The 10628-nt window shown below is 48.7% G+C and overlaps 1 protein-coding gene across 1 annotated transcript; it reads left to right on the top strand.

The window, feature by feature from the left end:
- The first annotated feature begins 4042 nt into the window (after window positions 1-4042).
- LOC103289406 (C-X-C chemokine receptor type 2) lies at window positions 4043-5018 on the top strand. Its single transcript, XM_028151184.2, is given in 3 exon segments — window positions 4043-4517; window positions 4520-4909; window positions 4912-5018. Coding segments are annotated over 3 exon segments (957 nt in total). The 5' UTR covers window positions 4043-4057.
- Window positions 5019-10628: the final 5610 nt, after the last annotated feature.

Raw genomic sequence — 10628 nt, forward strand, 5'->3', positions numbered from 1 at the left:
ATCCCTGTCTTGTTCCTGTTCTTAGGGGAAATGTTTTTAGTTTTTGTCCATTGAGTATGATGTTTGCTGTGGGTTTATCATATATAGCTTTTATTATGTTGAGGTATGAGCCTTCTATTCCCACCTTGTTGAGAGTTTTTATCAAGAAAGGGTGTTGGATTTTGTCAAATGCCTTTTCTGCATCAATTGATATGACTATGTGATTTTTATCTCTCAATTTGTTTATGTGATGTATCACGTTTATTGATTTGCGGATATTGTACCATCCTTGCATTCCTGGGATAAATCCTACTTGGTCATGGTGTATGATCTTTCTGATGTACTGCTGGAGTCGATTTGCTAGAATTTTGTTGAGGATTTTGGCATCTATGTTCATGAGGGATATTGGTCTGTAATTCTCTTTCATTGTGTTGTCTTTATTTGGTTTTGGTATTAGGGTGATGCTGGCTTCATAGAAGGAGCTTGGAAGTGTTCCTTCCTCTTGAATTTTTTGGAATAGTCTGAGGAGGATAGGTTTTAGTTCTTCCTTGAATGTTTGGTAAAACTCTCCTGTGAAGCCATCAGGCCCCGGGCTTTTGTTTGCCGGAAGCTTTTTGATGACTGCTTCAATTTCATCCATAGTTATTGGCCTATTGAGCTCTTTAGATTCTTCTTGATTGATTTTTGGAAGGTTATATTTTTCTAGGAATATGTCCATTTCCTCCAGGTTGTCCAGTTTGTTGGAATAGAGTTGTTCGTAGTATTTTGTAACAATCCTTTGTATCTCAGTGGGGTCTGTTGTTATTTCACCTCTTTCATTTCTGATTTTGTTTATTTGGGTCCTCTCTCTTGCTTCTTGGTGAGCCTGGCTAGAGGCCCATCAATCTTGTTTATCCTTTCAAAGAACCAGCTCTTGGTTTTGTTGATCTTTTGTATTGTTTCTTTGGTCTCTATGTCATTTATCTCCGCTCTGATCTTTGTTATTTCCTTCCTTCTGGTTACACTGGGCTTTTCTTGCTGCTCTTTTTCTAGCTCTTTGAGTTGTAGGGTTAAGTAATTTATTACCATTGTTTCTTGTTTTTTGCAATAGGCTTGTAGAGCTATGAACTTCCCTCTCAAGACTGCTTTCGCTGTGTCCCATAGATTTTGGATTGTTGTGTTTTCATTGTCATTTGTTGCCATGATGTTTTTTATTTCTTCCTTGATCTCTCTGGTGACCCAGTCATGGTTTAATAGCATGCTGTTTAGTCTCCATGTGTTTGATTTCTTTGGATTGTATTTATTGTAGTTGATTTCCAGTTTTATGCCACTGTGATCTGAGAAGATGCTTGATATAATTTCTATCTTCTTGAATTTGAAGAGACTTTGCCTGTGACCCAGCATATGGTCTATCTTTGAAAATGACCCATGTGCACTTGAGAAGAATGTATATTCTGTGGCTTTGGGGTGAAATGTTCTAAAGATGTCAATTAATTCCATCTGGTCTAGTGATTAATTTAGGATTGCTGTTTCTTTGCTGATTTTTTGTTTAGAGGATTTGTCCAGTGGTGATAGTGGGGTATTAAAGTCTCCTACTATGATTGTATTGCTATTAATCTCTCCCTTGAAATCTTCCAGGAGTTTTTTTATGTATTTGGGTGCTCCTATATTGGGAGCGTATATGTTTACCAGAATTATTTCTTCTTGTTGGATTTCTCCCTTTAGTATTATGAAGTGGCCGTTTTTATCTCTTGTTATGGCATTTACTTTGAGGTCTATTTTGTCAGATATAAGTATTGCTACCCCAGCTTTTTTTTCATTTCCATTTGCCTGAAAGATATTTTTCCATCCCTTCACTTTCAATCTGTGTGAGTCTCTTGTTCTGAGGTGGGTCTCTTGTAGACAGCATATATATGGGTCGTGTTTTTTTATCCATTCAGCTACTCGATATCTTTTGATTGGAGCATTTAGTCCATTTACATTTAAAGATATTACTGAAAGGTATTTGTTTGTGGTCATATCTATTTTTGTGTCTATATTCTTTCTTACCTGTTTATTTCTTCTTTTTACAGTATTCCCTTTAGCAATTCTTGCATTGCTGGTTTGGTGGTGATAAACTCCTTAAGCCTTTTTTTATCTGCAAAGCTCCTGACTTCCCCTTCAATTTTGATTGATAGTCTTGCTGGATATAGTATTCTTGGATTCAGTCCTTTGCTTTGCAACACTTTGTATACCTCCGTCCATTCACTTCTAGCTTGTTGTGTTTCTGTTGAGTAATCATTTGACAATCTGATGGGTGTTCCTTTGTAGGTAACTCTCTGTCTCTCTCTTGCCGCCTTTAAGATTCTCTCTTTATCATTTATATTTGCCATTGAAATTATGACATGTCTTGGTGTGGGTCTTTTGGGGTTGATCCTGCTTGGGACTCTCTGTACTTGCGTAACTTTTATCTTTCCCATATCTGGGAAGTTTTCTGTCATTATTTCTTTAAATAAATTTTCTAATCCCTGCTGCTCTTCTTGTCCTTCTGGCAGCCCTATTATACGCATGTTACTTCGTTTCATGTTGTCCCGAAGCTCCCTTAGGCTTTCCTCCTGCTTTTTAATTCTTTTCTCCAATTGCTGTTCAGATTGAGCTTGTTTCTGTACCTGATCTTCTAACTCACTAATTCGGTCCTCTGTTTCTTGTAGTCTACTGTTGAAACTTTCCATGGTGTTTTTGATTGTAGCTATATCACTTTTCATTTCTTCCTGATTCTTGCATAAGTTGTTTATTTTCTCATCCATCCGATGTATAAATTCCACGACCATTACTCTAAACTCCTTTTCGGTCATGTTGCAAGCTTCAGTTTCACTGATTTCCTTTCTTGGCGACTCCACATTTTCTTTCCTCTGGGAGTTATTTCGTTTCCCCATTCTGGCTATCACCAGAAAGCTCAAGCTTCTGTTTGCGTGGACCTGGGCCGTGTGCTGTGGGGACTTCGCTCCACCCGAGTTTCACTGAAGTGCTCTGACACTAGGACGTGTGGCTGCCTTTGGTTGGTGGGAACCAGACTTGCCCAGAGTCAGTGTCCCCAGTGTTCCGTGTGGTCTCGTGTGCACACTTAGAATCAGGGACCCTGTCTGCACCACACTGTTGGTATGTGCCGAAAATGAGATCCTTAGCATGTGCCGGGTGTCAGAGTTTCCCTGTGTCTGCACCAAGACTAGAGTGTCAGAGTCTCTGTTGCCTTGTGCGGTTTCTTGTTGAGACTCAGGGTCCCTGTGTGTGCATGCACCAACAATTGGGGTCGCTGGCTCTTAGTGTGAATGCGCTGTGGGTCAGGGATCCCAGGCAGCTGTGTCCAGCGTGCCAAATTCCCTGAAGTGGAGCTGCGTCCTGTGTGTGCTCTCTCTACTGAGCCAAACCGGCTAGGGCGGACACTCTTAATTTCCTGAAGGTGAGCTGGCTCCGTTCACTCTACTGGAGTCCCGGAAGGGGGGCGGAGTCTGTCCTGCGCGCCAGGAAAGCCCCTCTGTGCAAGCACTAAGATTCCCCGAAGGGAGAGCTGTGACCCCGCAAGCCAAATTCCCCCAAATTCTCCGAAGGGGAGCCCTCTGTGCACACTGACAGATTTCCCCAACAGGGAGCTGATTCTGTCCCACACGCGCCAAATTCCCTGAGGGGGAGTGAGTCCCTGCGCAAAGCTCTGCGGCTTGGGCGAGAGGCGGATCTATCAGTTAAAATGGCGCTGTCTGCGCACCTGCAGGGAGGGGGATAGGCTCTTTGACTCACGGAATTCTGCCGGGACGTCTGGATTCTTGTTGTTTGTTGGTCTGAAGCTGTGATAGCAGTTCTCTGTCCCCAGTGGCTGCAGGGTCCTGGTTTGTGTCAGAAGCCAGGATCTGAGTCTCAGGCTGCTGTGTTTCTCAAGATGGCGTGGTCTCCGCGTCCCTATTCTCACATTCTTGATGAGAGTGACTTGAATTGGAGTTATAAATCACAATTCTTTCCTAATTTTTTCAACTAGATTAAATCTTGGCTTCCTTCATATGAATGGGATTACTTTGAAAACGTCACCGGCACACCACCCACAGAAAAAGATTATAGCCTCTGTCTCATGGACACTGAGACACTCAATAGGCATGCTGTGGTCGTCATCTATGCCCTTTTCTTCCTGCTGAGCCTGCTGGGAAACTCCCTGGTAATGCTGGTCATTTTATACAGCCGGGCCAGCTGCTCTGTCACTGATGTCTACCTGCTGAACCTGGCCATGGCTGACCTGCTTTTTGCCCTGACCTTGCCTATCTGGGCCACTTCCAAGGCAAAGGGCTGGATCTTTGGCACACCCCTGTGCAAGGTGGTCTCACTCCTGAAGGAAGTCAACTTCTACAGTGGAATTCTACTACTGGCCTGCATTAGCGTGGACCGCTACCTGGCCATTGTTCATGCCACACTCACTCTGACTCAGAAGCGGCACTGGGTCAAGTTCATATGCTTAGGCATCTGGGCTCTATCTCTGATCCTGTCCCTGCCCATCTTCGTCTTACGTAAAGCCTATCAACCACCTTTATCCAGCCCAGGTGCTATGAAGACCTGAGTGACAGTACAACTAAATGGCTCATGGTAATGCGGGCCCTGCCCCAGACCTTTGGCTTCCTCCTGCCACTGCTGGTCATGCTGTTCTGCTATGGGCTCACCCTGCGCACACTGTTTCAGGCCCAAATGGGGCAGAAGCACCGGGCCATGCAGGTCATCTTTGCTATTGTGCTCGTCTTCCTGCTCTGCTGGCTGCCCTACAACCTGGTCCTTTTGTCAGACACCCTTATGAGGATCGGGATGATCAAGGAGACCTGTGTTTGCTGAAACGACATTGGCCGGGCCCTGGGTGCCACCAAGATTCTGGGCTTCCTCCACAGCTGCCTCAATCCCCTCATCTACGCCTTCATTGGTCAGAAGTTTTGCCATGGACTCCTAAGATCATGGCCATCCATGGCCTGATCAGCAAGGAGTTCTTGACCAAGGAGAGCAGGCCTTCCTTTGTTGGCTCTTCTTCAAGGAACACTTCTACTATCCTCTAAGACCCCTGTTGCTGTTGTAGTTGGGGATGGAGTAAGGTTCAGGAATGGGATTTAGATCAAGGTTGGGATTATGGTCAGGGTTGAGAGTAGAGTCAGAGCGGGGAGCCAGGGATGGTGCGGGAACTTGGGATAAGGTGGAGGGTCAGAGTATAGGGAGAGATTTAGAAATAGGGAAAGTCTGGCAATGATGTGAGTGAGATTTAGGGAGGTTTAAGATGGCATTGGGAGCAGATAATGGAGGGAGGCTTAGGAATGGGATGAATGTGGAGGTTGGTGAGTCTCAGGGAGAAGTGTCAGAAATAGAGTGAATGGCTAGGGTGGGTTAGTGACTACAACAGTAGCCATTGGTATTTAGTCCAGTTAGTGACTGGAACAAAAAGCCATCACGATCCTCTCTAGAGTATTTCCTAAGGTGCTCTTCCAGGACCAGGATGGAGGTGCCTCCGCCTGCCTTAGCTTGAGACTCTCCAAATATGATGGCGAGGAAGGAGTTAGGGGCTCAATCCCTAAGAGCTGGATTTGATTAAGGAGAGAAGACAGAAGAATGCAGAAAGAATCCAGGAAAGGAGGCTGGGAACTGGCCCTGGGATCCTCCCTTTCTTCTCTTTCCATTCCTGAATCCTCTTCCCACCTTCCCTACTGTATCCCCCAATGCTCAACTTCCTTCATCCCAAAGACCACTTCATCAGGGGCTTCAGTAAGTTAATATTGGGCCTGGGGAAATACAAATGACTAATACACACTTGAAAAGATGCTTGGCCTCATTAGTAACCGAGAAGTGGGAATCAAATAGCAAAAGGAGAGGGGTGGTGTCAGAACTGTCTTCTAACAAGTACACCATTGTTCAGTTAGATTTGTTAATGCAATGTGTAATTCTCTGGGTATAGCTCAAGACATAAAAGATTTTGATTTGGGATCTGTAAAAATGCCAGGATATTGGTACTGAAATAACATAGCACATCCTATGTGATAAAAGGCTAATATACAAATAGACCGAACGGTGGAACAACCGAACGACTGGTCGCAATGATGTGTGCTGACCACTAGGGGACGTGCACGGAACATGGCGGGCGTAGACCATGACAGGATGGTGGAGCAGGTGAGCAGGGGTGCCAGGCCAAGGCGGGGCGCCAGTTGCTGTCATCGGGGCAAGCCTCTGGTGGTTACTGAAAATTCTTTGCTCCTGCGTGCCACAGTCCCACCTGGTGCTCACACCTGCTGCTGGCACCGGCCCTGCTTGCACCTGCTGCTGGTGCTGGACCCGCAGCTCACACCCACTGCCGGTGCCAAGCGCCAGCCCCAATTGCTCGGCACCATCAGTGGGTGCAAGCGGTAGCAGCTGCTGGCCCCAATCGCCCCTCAGGGCATCTCCACCTCCCCCTGCTCCTGAGGGGCAATCAGGGCCGGTAGCCTCTGCTCACACCTGCTGACTATGCTGGCCCTGCTTGCACCCGCTGCTGGCACCGGCCCCAATTGCTTCATGCCTTCAGCGGGTATGAGCAGGGCTGGCACCATCAGTATATGGGAGGGGCAGTGGCGGGAGTGGGGCTTCCGGCAGACAGGAGACCAGGGGAGGGATGGGAAGGGCTGTGGCGGGAGGGGCCAGGCAGGGGTGTGGAGGATGGGCTGAGACCTGCCCTTGTGCCTACCTCAGCTTCGTGGCCCATAGTTCCTTTCAAGGTGCACTGGGCCCTTAGTTAAAATATAAAAGACTGATATTTCGATCACTAGATAGGATAAGGGTTAGATACCTGGTGAAGGTCAGGCAGAGAGTTCACCTCAGGGAGGAGCTCAATGTTCAGGAAGGTGCTGAGATCAGGGATGGGTGCATCTTAGGAGAGGAGTTGGGCTGAGGGGTCAGAGATGGCAGAGAGTTAAGGACAGTGTATAAATGTAGATGTGAACAAAACTAACTCCATCTCTGTATCCAGGATTTCTTTCATCTCTGAGTTTTCATGTTGGGATCTCTAACCAATGTTATTGCCATTAACAAGCATGATTATCTGTGTTCCTTAAACTTATACAATGTAGCCTTAAATATTTTTTTAAAATATATTTTATTGATTTTTTACAGAGAGGAAGGGAGAGGGATAAAGAGTTAGAAACATTGAGAGAGAAACATCAATCAGCTGCCTCCTGCACACCCCCTACTGGGGATGTGCCTGCAACCAAGGTACATGCCCTTGACCAGAATTGAACCTGGGACCCTTGAGTCTGCAGGCCGATGCTCTATCCACTGAGCCAAACCGGTTAGGGCAGCCTTAAATATTTTTGTTAGTAAGAGTAGGAGGGCAGTTGGGGGTGACCAGGCTGGTAAGGGAGGGCAGTTAGGGGTGACCGGGCCAGCAGAGGAGGGCAGCTAGGGGTGACTAGGCCTGCAGGGGAGGGCAGTTGGGGGGCGACCTGGCTGGTAAAGGAGGGCAGTTAGGAGTGACTGGGCCAGCAGGGGAGTGCAGTTAGGGGCAACCAGGCTGGCAGGCGAGGGCAGTTAGGGGTGATCAGGCCTGCAGGGGAGGACAGTGGGGGCGACCAGGTTGGCAGGGGAGGGCAGTTAGGGGCAATCGGGCCAGCAGGGGAGCAGTTAGGTGTTGATCAGGCTGGCAGGGGAGTGGTTAGGGGGTGATCAGGCTGGCAGGCAGAAGCTGTTAGGGGCAAACAGGCAGGCAGGGAGGTGAGCAGTTGGGAGCCAGCAGTTCTGGATTGTGAGAGGGATGTCCCACTGGGGATTGGGTCTAAATGGGCAGTTGGACATCCCTCGAGGCATCCCAGATTGGAGATGGTGCAGGCTGGGCTGAGGGACACCCCTCCATGCACGAATTTCATGCTCCGGGCCTCTAGTTGAATCATAAGTTTCAGAGCATTTTTTGTTTTTGTTATTTCTTGGTCTTGGGTTTCCACACCATTCTAGAGAGCAGATTTGGGTCCTTAACCATTTGCTACTCAGTCTTGGGATTTTGAATAGTTACTAAAGCAGCCTTCTTTCTCCCTTTCCTCTATGGTCTAGGACAAGCAGCTCACTTTGGGGTCATGTCTCAAAGCTGAAAAGTGTTTTTCTACCCCTCCCAATCAAGGGTGGGCCAGCTCTTTCCTGGTTCCTGACTTTTTGCAGGAAATCGAATTCCAGTTCTCTGCTATGCAAGGGATCTGTGAACCCATCTCCATCCTAGACCAGTTCTAGTGTCTTTCTGAGTTCCTGGGGCTTCAACAACTACTCCCTGATAAGTCAATACATTTTTTTTCTTTAAAAAATTAAAAAAATATATTTTATTGATTTTTTACAGAGAGGAAAGGAGAGGGAGACAGAGTTAGAAACATTGATGAGAGAGAAACATCAATCAGCTGCCTCCTGCACACCCCCTACTGGGGATTGTGCCTGCAACCAAGGTACATGCCCTTGACCGGAATCGAACCTGGGACCCTTGAGTCCGCAGGCCGATGCTCTATCCACTGAGCCAAACCAGTTAGGGCTCTTTATAAAATATTTATTTATTTATTTATTTAATTGGTCAACTTGTTTTTATTTTATTATTTTCTTTCTTTCCCCTCCCTCTCTCCCTCCCTCCCTCCCTCCCTTCCTTCCTCTCTCTCTCTTTCTTTCCTGTCTAAAATTTTACATGTGTCTCCTTCCCCCCCCCCACTTGACCCCCACCCATTCTGCCCAGATTCCAACCCCGAGCAAGCCCCCATTGCCCCAGTGTCTGTGTCCATTGGTTATGCTAATATGCATGAATACAAGTCCTTTGGTTGCTCTGGGGATTGGAGTTTGGGTCCGGGATGTAGGTCTGGGTTCAGAATGGTGTCTGGAACCTGGATATGCTAATATGCATGAATACAAGTCCTTTGGTTGCTCTGGGGATTGGAGTTTGGGTCCGGGATGTAGGTCTGGGTTCAGAATGGTGTCTGGAACCTGGATGAAGGTGTGAGTCCTGCCATGACCTTTTGGGTCCTGCCGTAGAAGTCAGGCTCTGGAGGAAGCTCTGAGTCCCGCCAAGGAATTATGCATCCTGCCATGAGGTCGGGGACCGAACTGAAGTCTGACCCGAGATGGAGGTCTGGTTCCCGGGAGGGAGTCTGGACCCTGGGATGGGAGTCTGGGCCTGGGCATGGTGGTCTGGGCCCCGGGATAGGTCGGTACCCCGGGATTGACATCAGGGCCCTGGGATGAGTGTTGGGTCCCATATGTAGGTCTGGGTTCAGAATGGTGTCTGGAACATGGATATACTAGTAGGTGTGAGTCCTGCCATGGCCTTTTGGATCCTGCCATAGAAGTCAGGTCCTGGAGAAGTTCCGAGTCCCACCAAGGAATTATGGGTCCTGCCATGAGATCGGGGTCCCGAACTGAAGTCTGACCTGGGATGGAGGTCTCAGTCCTGGGATGGGGGTCTGGGCCCCGGCATGGAAGTCTGGACCCCAGGATAGAGGTCCCAGCCTCAGAATTGAGGTCAGGGCCCTGTATGTAGGTGAAGGCCCCGGTTGGAGGTCTGAGTCCCGCCATGCAAATAGGGGTCCTGCCATGAAGCTCTGGGCCCTGAATTAAGGTGTGATCCTGCGATGGAGGTCTGGGCCCCAGGATGGGGGTCTGGATCCCGGAATGGGGGTCTAGGCCCCGGCATGGATGTCTGGGTCCCGGGTTAGAGCTCCTGGGCCCAGGATTGAGGTCAGGCCCCTGATGTAGGTCAAGGCCCCGAATAGACCGTCAGGGCCCTGGATGGAGGTCTGAGTCTCGCCATGGAAATAGTGGTCCTGCTATAAAGTTCTGGGCCCTGAATTAAGGTCTGATCCTGGGATGGAGATCTGGGCTCTGTGATGGGGGTCTGGGCCCCAGGATTGTGGTCTGGGCCCTGGGATACAGGTCTGTGCCCTGGCATTGACATCAGGGCCCTGGGATGGGTGTCTGAGTCCCAGATTTAGGTCTGCATTCAGAATGGTGTCTGGAACCCGGATGTAGGTGTGAGTTCTGCCATCACCTTTTGGACCCTGCCAAGGAAGTCAGGCCCTGGAGGGAGTTCTGAGTCCAGTCAAGGAATTACGGGTTCTCCCATGAGGGCGGGGTCCCAAACTGAAATGTGCCCGGGGATGGAGGTCAGAGTCTCGGGATGGGGGTCTGGGCCACAGGATGGACGTTGGGCTCTGTGATAGAGGTCCAGGCCCCAGGATTGTGGTCAGGGCCCTGGATGGAAGTCCGAGTTCCCCTTGTAAATAGGGGTCCTGCCATGAAGGTCTGGGCTAAGAATTAAGGTCTGAGCCTGGGATGAAGATCTGGTCCCACGGATGGGGGTCTGGGCCATGGTTTGGAGGTCTGGGCCCTGGGATAGAGGTCCAGGCCCCAGGATTGAGGTCCAGGCCCTGGATATAGGTGTAGGCCCCTGATGGAGGTCTGAGTCCCACCATGGAAATAGGGTTCCTACATGAAGTTCTGGGCCCCGAATTAAGGTCTGATCCTGGAATTGGTGTCTGGGCCCTGGAATGAGGGTGTGGGCCCCAGGATGGAGGTCTGGGCCCCGTGATAGAGATCTAGGCCCCAGGATTGAGGTCAGGGCCCTGGACATAGTTGAAGGCCTGGGATGGAAGTCTAAGACTCGCCATGGAAATAGGGGTCCTGCCATGAAG

Source organism: Eptesicus fuscus, chromosome 11 (genome assembly GCF_027574615.1).
Source record: "Eptesicus fuscus isolate TK198812 chromosome 11, DD_ASM_mEF_20220401, whole genome shotgun sequence".
Lineage (NCBI taxonomy): Eukaryota > Metazoa > Chordata > Mammalia > Chiroptera > Vespertilionidae > Eptesicus > Eptesicus fuscus.